This window comes from Temnothorax americanus, unplaced genomic scaffold, assembly GCF_048541705.1.
Source record: "Temnothorax americanus isolate GAGA-0224 unplaced genomic scaffold, ASM4854170v1 Scaffold92, whole genome shotgun sequence".
In the NCBI taxonomy this organism is placed as follows: Eukaryota; Metazoa; Arthropoda; class Insecta; order Hymenoptera; family Formicidae; genus Temnothorax; species Temnothorax americanus.
The window spans coordinates 85,196-100,747 of record NW_027509815.1 but is presented as its reverse complement, the minus strand read 5'-3'; the positions used below and the strand labels follow the sequence as shown (position 1 = coordinate 100,747).

General features: G+C 35.9%; 2 protein-coding genes across 8 annotated transcripts; one reads left to right on the top strand and one right to left on the bottom strand.

Annotated features, from left to right (window-relative positions):
* On the top strand, window positions 1-1,361 carry LOC143908317 (ciliogenesis-associated TTC17-interacting protein). 3 transcript variants are annotated; one of them, XM_077425948.1, is made up of 4 exons: window positions 1-240; window positions 344-428; window positions 697-787; window positions 875-1,361. In XM_077425948.1, the coding sequence occupies exons 2-4, from the start codon at window positions 420-422 to the stop codon at window positions 973-975; spliced, it is 201 nt and encodes a 66-aa protein (XP_077282074.1). In that variant the 5' UTR covers window positions 1-240; window positions 344-419; the 3' UTR covers window positions 976-1,361. The 3 variants fall into 3 exon arrangements, with proteins under 3 accessions (XP_077282074.1, XP_077282076.1, XP_077282073.1); XM_077425950.1 differs by having other exon boundaries at window positions 1-267; XM_077425947.1 differs by having other exon boundaries at window positions 1-428.
* A 187-nt stretch (window positions 1,362-1,548) lies between these two features.
* Window positions 1,549-7,852, bottom strand: Lt (vacuolar protein sorting-associated protein light). 5 transcript variants are annotated; one of them, XM_077425943.1, is made up of 14 exons: window positions 7,716-7,843; window positions 7,497-7,531; window positions 7,042-7,182; window positions 6,642-6,921; window positions 6,320-6,518; window positions 5,925-6,079; window positions 4,645-4,885; window positions 3,757-4,021; window positions 3,133-3,624; window positions 2,599-2,935; window positions 2,252-2,488; window positions 1,957-2,001; window positions 1,799-1,872; window positions 1,549-1,718 (listed from the first exon to the last, which is right to left on the bottom strand). In XM_077425943.1, the coding sequence occupies exons 2-14, from the start codon at window positions 7,515-7,517 to the stop codon at window positions 1,665-1,667; spliced, it is 2,541 nt and encodes an 846-aa protein (XP_077282069.1). In that variant the 5' UTR covers window positions 7,518-7,531; window positions 7,716-7,843; the 3' UTR covers window positions 1,549-1,664. The 5 variants fall into 5 exon arrangements, with proteins under 5 accessions (XP_077282069.1, XP_077282071.1, XP_077282068.1 ...); XM_077425945.1 differs by having other exon boundaries at window positions 7,042-7,197; window positions 7,497-7,852; XM_077425942.1 differs by having other exon boundaries at window positions 7,497-7,852.
* Window positions 7,853-15,552: the final 7,700 nt, after the last annotated feature.

Genomic DNA, 15,552 nt, shown 5'->3' with positions numbered 1-15,552 from the left:
AGGAACGCTTGAGTTAGCTCTCTCTTGTTTTTCTGATCGTTCTGACTTACGTCCTGGCTGTACGCAGTAACTGAAAATTGTATTATTATTTAAAATATATTAACGTTGTGTGAAGTACGAAGTTGGATCATTCCTTCGACCCCCACACGACACAGAAAAATTGACGAAAAATGCCGGGATGGCCTCTCTCAGGTTTCTCGTTTCTCTCTGGCGGTAGTCTCCAAAGGTCTCTCCAGACCTGTATGTAAGACCGTGAGGGACCGTGAGGTACCGTGAGGTCCCGTAAAAGAAAACCTTCCACAATTCTTGAGATATCGCGGCTTAAATTTTTTTTTAAATATAGGGTATCTCTCTCTCTACCCGGGTTCTAAAGTCCAATGAGATAACACTCAGAACAATCATCTGTGACTCAGAAGAAGATGGCGCCCGTAAAATTATTATTAAAAAAATAAAAATAAAAAGTGTGCAAATTAGGAATTTGCACATTGCTTTATTTCGCTCATAAAGCTTCCTCTATGAGGAAGCTAAACTAATAAATACTGATAATTATACAACAAATAAAATACAAGCTTCCTCATAAGGAATTTGCACACTTTTTAACAAAGTTATAGCTGTTTGAATTTTACTTATTTTTTAAGATAAATTTATATAATCTTTTTTACAAATAAATTTTTATGCAAGTTCTTCTTTTAACAGTCTTGTAATATAGCTCAGTATACGGATTACATAGCGGATCATTTTGAGATAAAGCAGTTAATTGCGGATTATGTCCAGACTCTTCTTGTTGGTAATTCAATTCACTCATTGGATAAATTTTGCGCTTAATCTATTTTGATAAATAGTATTAAACTTCTCACTGTTAATTTCTCATCAGTGAGACCTGTCGATGTCATAAACTTCACGATACAGCACTTCAAAACATTTGCCCGAGAAACGAAAGTCTGGGATACCATCAATATTGGCGAAACAATCTGATGATTGACATAAATCTGCATCTATCGAGAGATCAATCTGATCCTGCGGCTTTTGCGCGATCTATATAGAGTGCAAAATTTACAACTTGATAAAAATCGTTTGGATAATATAAATAAAGTTTTTAAAAAAAATATCAACTTAGTTATATATTTATATACTCAAAAAATAGTTTAATAAGTCGAGTTAATAGTTGTATGAAATATTTTTTATTTACTTTTACTTCCTTTTTTTACAAATATCTTTGTATTAGTTTAAACCGTTAAATAAAGGAATAGAAATGTACATAATTTATAAATAAAATGTCATTGTCTTCATCAAGCAATGAGATTACAAAGACTTTCAATTAGTTTACAGAAATTCTTTTCGTTGTTTTTTTATTTACAACTGTATTGAATTATGACATCAAGAGCAAAAAGTCATATGAGTTTCTTTCTTGCATTATATGTCGAAATAAATTAAATGTTTATGCGTTATTATGTGCACTTTACCATATCTAATTCTGATTAAAACCTACTTGTTTTTTTTTCCATGTAATTTTAACCTATTTATTATATATAAAAATTTGTTTATATATATACATTAATGTAACATAATCTTAGCTATACCAAAATGCTTGGTTGAAATATGATACTAGTCCATTTAAAGCTTTCGATATTCCAACATGTTGCATAAGTACAACTTTACCTTTATCATTTTCTGCCAGGCATTATTTCTTTCTGCGAATTACATATCACACAATTTTCCTGAAAAATGAAGAATATTATAACACAATCCATCAATAATAAAATAAAACAAATTAGTATGGAAGAAATATAATACGTACAACCAAATCAAAATTGGGTAGACAATCTTCATGAAAACAATGCTTACAATAAAATACAACCATATTCCGCGATTCTGGGGAAAAAAATTTAAAGGAAAATTATAATCATATCAATCAATTAAAATTGTGACTAATTCAAACTAGTTATTTGTAAATACCTCTTACAATTATCTTCCTATGGCAAGCTCCACACATCTGATCATCTATGAAATAAATCTAGTGATAATTTTGCATTGTCATAAAGAGTAGCTTACTAATCCGTTACATTTGTCACATATAAAGAATTTATCAAAATGTTTAACATAATAGATACATTTAACTACAATTTTTTTAAACAGTTCTTTGAAACTTTCTTGTTTAAATCAGTTCTATAATTTTTTACAATTTTTACAAATATATAATATTCTTTTTCAAGATTAATTTTCAAGATCAGATTTTATAAAGCGTGCTTACCGTCGACAAATATGCCCTTTTGGTGACAACGAACAAGTCGCTCGTGGAGATTGAAATAATCGTTAGATAGTATTTTCTTGCAACCTTCCTGCACAGACACCTGCAGATTGTAGTCGCACATCATTTTAACCAATGCTTTCTTTAAGCCTGGAATTTCCAAAGTGGGTTCTATCCTTTGCACCATAAGCCTAGGGTCAACATAGGTGCCGATCTTTTGGAGGAGAAATGTAATAGCCGCTGAAACGTGTGAAAACTATTACTTGAATTAAACTTTACTTGAATTAATTTTTTAACATTTCTAACAATTCTAACATTAGACTCTTTTTAGAAACCCATTTGATTCATACCAGGTTTGTCAAGTGAGTAATTAACTAGATCGTTCCACAACTCTTCATCATCGTGTTCCTGACAAAATGCTATTGCACTTTCCATATCATTGAGTTCTCTTGTCATGAGCGCTAAAGCTTCCGAAGTGTTTCCGATTCTACCTAGCAGATACACCATTTCTGGATAAAATCGACGCTGACTACAAATATCCAGAGCCTGTTGTATTGGATAATTATCAGAGCGACGTAAAAGCGGTAGTAACTTGTCTCTTGAATAATCGGCATACAGTCGTACCAAAAGACCATGGTACTTGCCCTTTGAATCCTTTGTGTCTCTTTTATCTAATGCATCTAGATACTAAAAAAGGAACAAAATTATACAATTAAATCCTTATTTAAAACTGATAGCTCATATTTAAAATATTTAAGACAAACAAAATAATTAAAGAAAATATAAATGTTGCATGCGGTTGAATTACAATATATCAAATGCTTCTTGTAAATATACGCATATTTTTCACATAAAAATGTAAACGTTATATATTTATTTATTACCAAATATAAATAACGATGATTATGTTGCAACTTTTGTACAACCACGTCAGACGGCACTCTGTCCTTCTCCAGAAAAAATTGTATGGCACGTTCTGTGTCCAGATCCATCAGGCCTTCGATCATGTCATACACGGAATTATACAACTGGTACTTTTGGATCAATTGGAAGACGTCCTTGTGCCGCAGCTTCAAGTACATAGCGAGCGCTTTATCGTATTTGCCATCGTGGATATATAAAATAGCTAACGCTTCTAATAATACGTTCTGTCGTTGATTGTGAACCAGTAAATGCTCCAATACGCCGTTAACTACCGCCGCTATTGTGTACAAATCCGGTGACCATTCCTTGACCAGTTGCAGGAAACCATCGGGATCCATTTTTAAATATTCATACAGGACCATTTCATAGATTAGTGAATCGAGGATAACGTCACCCCGCGGCAAGTAGGACGAGATTGAACGCAGTTGATGCACTCGGGCAAATTTGTAAACCTGTCTCAGCAAAAAAGTATATTCACACCAAAGCGAAAAAATTTTACGAACACGGGCTTAAATGTAATTGCAAATAGTCTTATTATTCACAAGATGGATATTGAAAACGGCCCATGATGACGTTTCTCTCACCTCTTCCTCCCATAATTTTTTATTTCGTCCTAAAACTTTGAGGCAAAGCTTTCCAGCTTCATCGTATTTTTCACATGCTAATAAGTGATCCAAATAAATACGCCCTACATCCAATACAGTATGCATCTTGCAATCTTTGCCGTTATTTATTGTTACAGCTTCTAAAGCTTGCTCGAACTTTCCATGGCTCAATAGCCATTCGATTCTGTCATCCGTATCATACAAACTGGCCACTACGATATCTTTCGGACTTACAATGAAAAATCTGTAAATAATTTTTTTCCATGAAAAATAACATCAAGATGATTTTAAAGATTTTTTTTTAAATTAAATTAAATTAAAAAAGTATATACCAAAAGTTCTAAAAATGGAAGTAAAGTAAATTTTGAATTCAAAGCTATTCTATTCTTCTTTCATATATTAAACATTAGACAAATTTATTTGTAACTTGTTACATATTAATATAAAAAATTTTCTATAAAATACATATACTTTATAAAAAAATAATTATTTGTTAAAATTAATTTTTAAAATATTTAGAAATTATCTTAAATTTTTCTTTCATCGTATACAAAACCGATTTAGTCAATAAACTGCGATTAAAAGTAAGTTAAATGATTATGGCACATATTTAAATCGATTTTAATATTTAATTGAAATATACTCTGAAAACAGATTATCATTGTCACTTTGTATTCTCTCGCTCACAATTTTTAATTTTTCAATCAATATAAAAGCTTTCTTATAAAAGCGAAAGATAGAATAATAAAAATCGGGGATTGAAACCAGAATCTATCGACTAGGAGTCAACCATTTTCACATAAAATCACATATTGTCCCAAGTTGATTTTAATACACTAATTTTATGATATTAATTTTGTTGCCTACCTGTTTTCCTCCTTTAAACAATCCAAGTGATAATCATTGCAACTGTATTCCTTATAACCACGTAAGGTAAGCGAGTTTGCACATATTACTGAGAAATCTTGATATTTTGGTTCAACCACATGTAGAGTTGGACGTTGATTTTTTCCATCTTCATCCGGTTCCTTTAGGCATCCTAATAATACTAACTGATTTCTCAATGGTGCTACACCGGATATATAAAAATCTACTTGAAACGTTGACACTGAAAAGTAAAATGCAAATTGCTTGAATGATTCCTACATTTTGAATACCTACTGTTATAATACAAATTGAATCGTAAGAATTAGTTCTAAACATGAATCCAGATTTAGCAAAGAATCCGAACATGAGTAAATAAGTTTATTTCAATGAAGGACACCATAAATGTAAACAAATTCAAATTTATGTCGATAAATATGTTTAATTTCTTTTCAATATATCAAAGGAAAAGCATTCACAATATATATTCATATTCATAGGTAAGTGTTTCATTCGTAATAATTCGACCTTGCTTATATTCGTTTCTACCAATGTAGATTAACTTTGATCTTGGTTTAACTTACCTTTTATCTTTCTCTAATTTTAAAAACTAGAATAAGATAAATAGTATACCAAGTATTGTGCACCAAGAAGCGAAAAGTAGCGTTTTTCAGCCGAGTGTGAAGTTTGCTACCCGAGCCGAAGGCGAGGGTGGCAAATCACACGAGTCTGAAAAAGCTTTCGCCCCAAAGTGCACACGATATTTTTCATAATACCTTTACGGAAAGTTCGACTTCCATGCCTAGAGAGAGGCGAGAGTGGTCAATTTCAAGCCAGGGCTTACTTTCCTCCCTAGGGAGGAAAGTGGTTACTTTCCCCCCGCTATGCCGCCCTGGCGTGAAATTGGCCGCTTTCGCCCCTCTCTACAGACATGGAAAGACGAACTTTCCGTGGAGGTGTTGTGAAATAGTTATTTGTGCAACAAGTGCTGTAAGATGAAAATTCACGGGTGCGGAGTTGACGCACTCGCCTTCGTGAATTTTCATCTTCACGCACGGCTTGCACACTCTATTTTATGTTGTTGCAAGTGCGTGGAAATTGGTCTATCACGCACGCGTAGCGTGCGTAATGGGCCACTTTCCATGCACGTGTTGCATAAAAGTAAGTTAAACCGCGATTCAAGTTAATCTACATTGGTAGAAATGGACATTAGTCTGGATTCATCCTAACCTTTCCATATTGGAATAGATTCGAAAAGAAGTAAAGTATATTTTACTGATTACCTGGATCTACTACAAATTCGGGCAAATCTCGGCTCACCATTTCTTGCATGGTACGTTTCCTAATATGGCAGATACGCACAACGTCCACCCATCCAATCAATAGTGTCTTGTCATCGGACCACTGCAAATTACATCGGTAGTGTTCTGGTGATGCCCTGCATAAAATTATGTATAATAGCCACATGAAATATATGAAATATGATAGAAAAATTTCAGTTCTGATTGTGAGTGAATTAGGTTTAAGTTTAGTAATGTATAACAATTCTTGTAAAATAGGCAAATAATCAGTAGTTTCCACAAAGTTTCAGTCTGTTTAGAGTTCTTGTGACATCAAAACTTGATTTAATCTTACAATATGTACGCAAAGTTGTATATAACTTTTTGTCAGCACTTACTCTGCAGTACGGGACCACTTTATGAGTCCTAGTGAACATCTAGCATCGAGATCATAGACTCTCACACCAGTGTCAGATGCCCATGCAACAAAGCGACCAGACCACGCAACAGATCTGACTCCACCTTCTGCTTCACACAGCACTGTTGGCTTCATCCTGGCCAGAAAAGTCTTTTCGTAAAGTACTAGCTTGTCATCACCTATAGATGTGTTGTAAATGTATATTAATTAAAAGCTAAAATCAACACTGTAAAAATTAATTCTGTTGTGAGCTCTAGTATAAAAAGGTTATATAGTTTTAAAATTTAAGATATATGTTAAACCTGTAATAAATCTTCTACCACTGCCACTCTTATAATTCGGATCAATCGCTATACTCTTAACTAGCCTGCTCATGCTCATATTGTGATTGTTTTCTGTACTGTACAATCCATAAATGAAAACTTTTCCATCATCGCTGCAAGAGGCAATAAAGTCCCCATTGTAGTCTATGGATATCTGATTGACTGCCACTGTATGTGCCTGTAATGTTTTAGATTTTATATTGTTTCCTTGGTGGTCTAGAAGATGGATCATTCCCCAATGTGATCCTAGACAGAGGAACTGGAGAAAAAAGAGCAAAATTAATAAAGAGATTTTACAGTCCCATTTTTATTTATCTGTGAAGTCAAAACAACTTAATTGTCTTTAAAATAAAAAATCCATCATTCGTAAAGTTCTTACCTTTGGATGTACAGCAATGCAGCTAGCTGCATCGTTTTGCAGGATATGTTCCAGATCATTGCGTATTCTCACATATTTTAATCTAGGTTCTATCTCATCTATTTCTGAAGAGTCCGAATCTTCCTGGTTATTCTGTTCATCCTACAATCATATATTCTGTTGGAAATTATCAAATATTCCACACATGTGTGCTTCGATTATTATTACCCATTATTTAAACGATATATAAGTAGTGGGACACTTTGCCTCATAAATTCTAAGAAATTGTTGAAAAGTAAAAAATAATTTGCACAAATAAATTCATCATTTAAAGTAATTTTAGAAAAGAATATCATATAATATTAAAATATTAAAATATAAGTAATAAAAGTATAATAGTAATCAATATTATTAGATTATAAATATCATATGACAATTAAGAAAGGGAATCAATATAAATCATGATGATACTCCACTTTGCTAGATGTAGATTCCATTCCTTCTTCTCGATCTTTGTATGTACACACAATATGATGAGTCAAATAGTATTGTCAAAATCGTTTTAAAGTTAGGTAAGAATAAACTGAGGTGAGGTTAAGTTGAACTATATTAAGTGAATTAGGTTAACCTATATTAGGTTAAGTAAATTCCATTATACTTATATACTTCAAGAAAAAAATAAAGAAACAACATACATATGCAATAATTAAACTTCTCACTTATTTTGCAAGCATAAAAAATTTATCTATCAGAAAACAAATTTTTATATTATATCATTTTTAGCACACACTCGGCGTCAGTATCGTCATAAGGGTGCGTTCCCACTGGTTCCCACTACACGCGTATACACGCGTCGCGCCGGTCGCGCGTCGCGACACGACGCCGCGTCATGAGTTATCCAATCAAAACGTTTAATTTTATGACGTCATTTTCGACGCGAGATCTTGTCGGAAATGACGTCATAAAATAAAACGTTTTGATTGGATAAAAGTTGATTTATAATAGCCGTAACCGTTGATTTAAGCCGTAATCTTTAAAAAATTGACTAATCACAGTCGATTATACTTCTCACATTCGACTGCGATTGGTCAATTTCTTAAAGATTACGGCTTAAATCAACGGTTACGGCTATTATAAATCAACCCTAACTCATGACCATGACGCGGCGTCGTGACGCGACGCAAGCTCCGGTAACTTAGCCGGTCAACTTCGACTTTATTAATTTTTATATTTTTTTATCGTTTGTTGGTCGTTTGTTGGTGATTGTTGGCCTAATTACGTTTGTTGGTTTTTAATTTTTTTTTAAATTTAAAAAGAAAAATTAGCATTAAGTTAGCCGGAAAAATTTTATTTTTAATTTCAAAAAAGCCTAATCGATGCGTAATCGTTTGCTGATGATTGTTGGTCTAATTTTAGCGTTTGTTGGTTTATTATTAGTCTTAAAAACGAAAAAAAACGAAAAATTATCTCAAATATTAAAGTAATCGAAGATTGGTTTATTTGCCTACGATTTAAGCTTTATTTCTATCAATTTAAGGCTAACATCTATAAAACTGCCATATGAATACAGGCCTTAACATCGGCAGAAAATCGCGAAAAGATATTCGTATGTATTTGACCGGAAATGAATGTCCGGGAAAGAATCTACCATATGAAATCGTTTGTATTTCGTATGAAGACTTTTGAAGTGCAATTAAAAAGGTTTGTGAGTCATTCGTTTAATTGTAATTAATTAATTATTTTTACACCATGCATTTAGCCGAAATAAATAAATTAATAAAAGTTTTTATACGGAATCGTTTGTATTTTGTATGAAGAGTTATGAAGTGTGATTAAAAAGGTTTGTGAGTCACCCAGATAATTTTAATTAAATATTTATAAACTCAGTAATTAGCCGAAATATAGATTTTTAGTTATTTATGTTAAAAGAAGAAGGCGCTAGTGTTTCCGAAGGTCCGTCTGCAATCAGAATTAATATAAACAGACTTCCGGTTTCGCCATCGTGGCGTGCGCACGGTGGCGAGTTATCTCCCGCTTAAAATTGAGAGTGAGTTTAATTTGCGGATAGTTGAGTCATTTTTTGAGCGCCCTGTGTGAGCACAGGCGCGTCCGCTGTTTGCCGGGAGTCTTTTTGTGTGGGGCTACTGTTCGGTCCATTGCGTGTGAGGAATATTTCTTGACGAGAGGGGCGTTAACCTCTTTCAGCCGACATGTCGGCTGGGGGCAACCCCCCGTCCCCCATTTCGCCTACTTTTGAAGATGCAAGGGAAGATTTTCAAGCTTTTATATCGCAACCAAAGAATTATCAGGGGGAAATGACGGAAATTATGGAGTTTGAAGATGAATCAAGAAAGCGTCCCCTTCCCTCTTCCACTGAAGAGGAGGAGGCTGCAGGATCCGTGGTGAATAATAAGAGCAGGTAAACAAGCCCCGACGACTACGAGTAAGTCAAATACGAAAAGAGAGGTTATCCCACCAATTAAGAATCAGGACAGCAAGTCCGGGTCAAGTGAGTCGACTACTTTGTATGGAGCTTACACAAAAGCCCCCTTTATAGTTTTGTTCCGCATCCCTACGAAAAAGGATCAGCCCAGGAAACGCTTCTCAATGATTACAATGGCTAAAAAACTCAGGTCAGCGAACGTAAAATATGATAGTGTTGCGCCTTCTTCATTCAACACGTGGAGGGTTACATTTCCGTCAAAGGCCGCGGCTAACATGGCTCTGAGGAACAAGTTCATTAAGGATGAAGAATTTATAACATACATTCCGAAATTCAAATTAACTAGTCAATTTGTTATAAGAAGTATTCCTCTCGACTTATCCTTGACTGAGCTAAAGACTGTAATCGAGGAAGAGAATCAGGATATCCTAATCTCTGACCTCTTCAGGCTGAAGAGGAGGGATCGCACCACTGGTATTTGATCGGACTCGGAGGCGGTCTGTGTCCAGAAATTGGGTGAAGAATTGCCGGACCATATAAAGATCTACAAAACAATTGCTCATACATCACCGTTTCAAAGGTCGGTACGACTCTGTTTCAACTGCGGCCTATTTGGTCATCTATCTAAATTTTGCGAAAGGAATCCCAGATGTTTGCAATGTGGCAGTGAGAACCATGTTAGCTCCAAGGAGAAGCCTTGCTCCGAACCAAAGAAATGTATCAATTGCGAGGAAGAACACGCTACTAGTGATAGAAAATGCCCTAAATATATAAAGAACCTCGAGATTGCAAAAGTTATGGCCGTTGATAATCTTCCCTTTATGGAGGCAAGGGTCTTAGTTCAGAAAAGGGAAAATAAAAATTGCCCGTTATATGAGGATCGGCGGCCGCCAGCGTTTTCTTCAAGAAACTTCCCTCTTCTTCCGTCGAGGGGCGGCACGTCTGCGTCTAACTTTGCGACAAGTCTACAATCCAGTTCGAGAGGAAGAACATTTGCTGCTAGCCTTGTGAAGGTGGCTCCGGAGATCTCATCCAAACTCTTGGATGGTGACTAGGCTAGAGAGAACCATGAAGCTCCACGAGGAGAACATAAAAGAATAGAGTTTTGTCAAAAGTTCTTTTTTTTCTTTTTACATTTTTACGCGTTAACGCCCTCTGTTATTATTATAATTACAAAATCTTTAATAGCTTAATAGCTTAATCAGTTTGCTTTGCCTTAAAGCTTTGCATTTTTTTCTTAATCTTAATAACTTCTTCATTTTTATATTTTTACTGAATAGGTAAATTTTCTTTTACAATTTTTTTTACTTTTTTTTAATTTACTCTTTCTGGTTTTTTCTTATTTCATATCCATATTTTTATTAATCCATATTTTGAAATGGATAAATTTAGGTTGATACATTGGAATGCACATTCCTTGTTACAGCGTTTTCAAGAATTGGAAAGGCAGAGTACATTATTCGATTGCGCAGCAATTTCGGAAACATGGCTTAAACCACAATTTAATTTCATGTTGAGAGGGTTCGATACGATAAGACGGGATAGGGTTATAGGTAGAGGTGGAGGGGTGGCTATTTTGGTTAGTCATGCCCTTAAATACAGAGAGATTTCTGTGCTGGAGGATTGCGCAGGTAAAATAGAAGCATGTGCAATTGAAGTGTTTTTCTCCGATTTTAATCTTATTATTATATCTTGCTATAGACCCCCTCAGAGTGGTCAAATTTCTGAAAACGAGTGGGTAAGATTTTTCACTCAATTTGATAACAATAATGGACTTAATAGATATATGTTCGTAGGTGATTTCAACTCTCACAGCCCGGCGTGGGGGTCTTCGTTCCTCTGTCAATCGGGTAGGCCACTGTCGTCTGCAATCGAGGATACTGAACTCGTTCTAGTAAGTGACGGTGCTCCGTCCTTCTTGGGCAATGCTTCGTGCGGCCCGTCAACCATTGATTTGGCGTTCTGTCATGCTTCCATTGCTCCTAGACTGAGATGTCAGACTTTAGATGATGCCTGGGGATCGGATCATTATCCGGTTTTGATTACATCGTCAATGAACAGAGGCCCCTCCTTTTTCCCACGTAAGCGAACCAAATTATACAATAAGCACACAGATTGGGATCAGTTTAGCTTTATTATGGACAAAGATCTTAGAATCTTGATGTTGTCGGATCAGCTTAGCCCCTCGGTCTTATATTCTTCGTTCTTGGCAATTGTGGAGAGGACAGTGGGGGAGGCTACCCCTGAAAATCCTCGGAACCCCCCTCCCTCTCCTCCTTGTCCTCCGTGTATTTGGTGGAACGAGGAATGCGATGCATGGATAGCGGAAAGAAAGTTAAAACTACAGATTTTTATGGAAACGGGTAGAGCTGTAGATTACGAGGCCTATAGATATCAGTGTGAGGTAACAAGGAAAGGTTTAAGGAGGATTAAACTTGAGGCTTTTAAGGAGTTCGCAGAATCCCTCAGAAGAGATACGAATCCCAAAATAGTTTGGGACACCATGAAGAAATTTGATTCGAGATGGAATAGGACTGAGACAGGTAGAGCAGTTCCTGTCGAGAAAATCGACAATGTCCGTAATCAAATTGAAGAACTTTTCCCCCCGTGGGCTCCCACTCCTCGACCAGATGAATCCTTGAGTTCTCCGGGAACGGATCCTTTCCTGGACTTGCCCTTTCTGCCTGAGGAACTTGATTGAGCATTGGAATCGGTAAATTTAGGTTCTAGCCCTGGACTGGATGGAATCGATTATAGAATTGTTAAGAAATTTTCCCCGCTGGGCAAAGCTTTTCTCTTAAAAATTTACAATCTTCTTTATAGGGAGGGCAGTTTTCCGGAAGAATGGAGAGACTATTTAGTTTTCTTTATTCCAAAACAGGGATCTAATAATAAATTCCGACCTATATCACTCTCATCATGTCTATGTAAAATCATGGAAAGATTAGTGACGAACATACTTCTTTGGTGGTTAGAAATGAATAAACTTATCCCGGAGTCGCAATATGGGTTTAGAAGACAGAGAAGTTGTCTTGACAACTTAACAATTTTATATACGGACATTCTGATAGGATTTGAAGAGAAAAGGGCTATTCCAGCTGCGTTTTTAGATGTAAAGTCAGCTTATGACTCTGTCCTTCCAGATGTTCTCATTGATAAGTTAGCTACTCTAGGCCTCCCCCCACAGAGCAAAACATTTATTTATAATCTGATCTCTTTTAGAAGGGTTTCATGTAGCTTTCATGAGTTGGATGAAAAGAAGTTCGCTTATCGGGGTCTTCCGCAGGGTAGTGTAATGAGCCCGATACTGTACACAATATATGTTACCGAAATAGATAATTTTAATCACGGTGATGTGCATATGCTTCAGTACGCAGATGATATTTGTCTTTACTCAACCTCCCCGTCGCTGGCTATTGGAATAAAGAATTTAGAGCAGGCCATAAAACATATTGAGGAGAAATTAAAGGAAATTGGGTTGGTATTGTCTCCATTAAAGACACAGTTTTGTATCTTTAATAAGACTAGAATGAAAATGAGCATCCCTTTGAACGTTTCTGGTACTGTAATTCACCCATCTGATGTGGTACTTTTTCTAGGAGTCTCCTTTCATAAGAATCTAAATTGGAAGTTTCATATGTTGAAGCTAGAAAAGAGATGTGCAAACTCAATTAGAACTCTTAAATGTTTAGGTAGGAAGTGGTGGGGCTCTGACCCATATGTCCTTAGGAAGGTTTATAGGGCGTTAATCTGCTCTAGACTTGAATATGCAGGATTCCTTATGGGTTCTGTTTCCAGGGACCTATCTACGAAGGTGGACAAAATTCAGATGAGAGCAATCAGATTAGTTATGGGTTACAGATGTTCAACTCCCCTTAACGTTATGCTTGCAGAACTTCGTGAACCCTCCCTTTAGATTCAAATATCTGGCATTGGGTTTTCTTTTTAGAGTTTGGTCCAGCGTATCGCATCCCCTGAAGGAAAGATTAATACATTTAAGCAACAGCAGACTTACTGAGCACGGTAAACGCATGAGTGACCCCTTCTTAGAGGCTCTCTCCTCTTTTCAGGAATATATGGAATATATCCCTCAGAGGGAACATCCGATTTGCTATCCTGAGAACTTTGAAGCTCTGTTCGCTCACATAGAGGTGGACAAGGTCTCCGGTGATTTAATTAAAAAAGATTCTGCTCCCGCGGCTAAATTTAATGAGATTTTTGGCCAGGTCTTGCTCTCGAATCAAGCTATTTTCACGGATGGATCTACTAATATGAGGGAGGTAAATTCCTCTGGTTTCTCGGTTGTTTCGCAGTCCGGCGAGGTACTATTCAGTGCATCCTCCTTTGGTTTCCTTTCCTCCTTTACGGTAGAATCAATGGCTATCCTAAAAGCCCTTCAGATCTGTGAGGAACATGAATGGTCTGAGGCCTTTATTTTCTCGGACTCGCTATCTAACTTACTGACTATCTCTTCTTGCTTTAAGCCTTCCCAGACCTCATTCTTGATCTTAGAAATAAGAAACCTTTTGGTTAAATTTGTAAAGAAGAACTGGAATATCAATCTTGTTTGGATCCCCTCGCACGTGGGCATTAGGGGGAATGAACGTGCAGATAGGGCCGCCAAGGCAGCATGCAATGGCCCACGTGGAGAGTTCAAAGAAATTCCTCATAAAGAGTTAAAGCGTTTATGGAAAAATGAAATTAACAAAGAATCAATAGAATGGTGTTTCGAGGAAAGGATTTTCAGAGGGTCTAGGTTCTTCTCATTCTTCTATGATCAGAGTAACGTTGACTTTAAAAAGGCATGGTTTGATGAATTTATCATTAAGAGAAGGGCATTTACTTCTATCAATCGCTTGAGATGTGGACACTCGTCCCTTCATGATAGTTTGTTTAGATTCCTCATGGTGGACTCCCCGGACTGTCCATACTGTGGAGAGCTGGAGACTCCAGAACACGTTTTCTGGACTTGCTTCAAATATGACGATCAGCGTGAAACCTTGATAAAGGCTTTATCTGGACTGTTTGGTTATGGCCCCTACTCGTTGGAGTTTTTACTTCAGCTTCCCTTACCGGGAGTGGCATTCATTTTGGAAAAGTTTATATGTTCATTGCCGATCTTTATATGATTAAGGACCCTTTTATTAGAATTTAACAGATAATTATACCTAAAGATGGTTGAAGGATTTGTACGAATAGATGCAATCGAGATGTGCTCTGCCTAAACTTTAAGACAATTTTATTTTATTTAATTTAGTTAGCGCTCAACTGATTACCACTGTTATCTGGGCGTAATTTTACTAGAATTGTAAGCTTAAGTTTTAAATTTAAATTTTAATTTTAAAGTGCAACACGATAGGAAGTTTCATATTTATTTATTTGTTGTGCGATTCTTAATTTTTTCACATAAAGATTCGAATGGCGAGTCGAGTTATAAAATTTATAAGTTTTAGGTTAGGTTTTAAGGAGGATCTTCCTCCTTATACTTATAGGGCTTTGCGCGCGGCTGCGTGGGTGTCATAACGACACTCCCTCTCGAGATAGCTATTTTGAATAGGCCTGTAGCTTTAAATAATTGTAGATTAGGATTGGAGCACCTCTATTGAGGTGTGCGTGTGATACGACCTTAAGATAAATACTCAACACTTAAGGTAGTTGTATCGCGACAGTATTAGTCAAAAATAATGGTCACACTGCAATACGATAATGTACGGAAAACTCTTCTTATCTATGTAAGACTTTTGACTGAGCTGGTACTGTTTTTACTGTTTTCACTCGCGTCAGTAATGTCAGTATACCATCGAGATAAACTCGCGACGCTCGCGTTAGTATGCTATCGAGGTTATTTTGAATAAATAGAAGAAATAGAAGCGAAAATATCTGTTGAACATTACAAAGGAAGATTAATGAAAAAAAAAAGTATTAAAGAAAAGACATAAAGCTTTAGCGGCAATGTCTAAACTACATATATATCTAATCTTCATATGCGCAGTGTTGCAAGATTTTTACAGGTTAGCTGTCGTATGCGTCCACCGCTATGAGAAATTGTGTACTTTGTGTAACAATTGCTTCAAAACTAAATAGATAAA

Bases quoted from the DNA above. Each gene is read 5' to 3' on its own strand.
- Lt (XM_077425942.1), bottom strand. From the start codon at position 7,517: ATGGAATCTACATCTAGCAAA. The intron at 3,625-3,756 runs GTGAGAGAAACG...TTGCTGAGACAG, and splicing joins AAAAATTATGGGAGGAAGAG to GTTTACAAATTTGCCCGAGT. The intron at 1,873-1,956 runs GTATTTACAAAT...TTTTTTCCCCAG, and splicing joins TAGGAAGATAATTGTAAGAG to AATCGCGGAATATGGTTGTA.
- LOC143908317 (XM_077425948.1), top strand. The intron at 788-874 runs GTAATTCAATTC...ATTTCTCATCAG, and splicing joins TGTCCAGACTCTTCTTGTTG to TGAGACCTGTCGATGTCATA.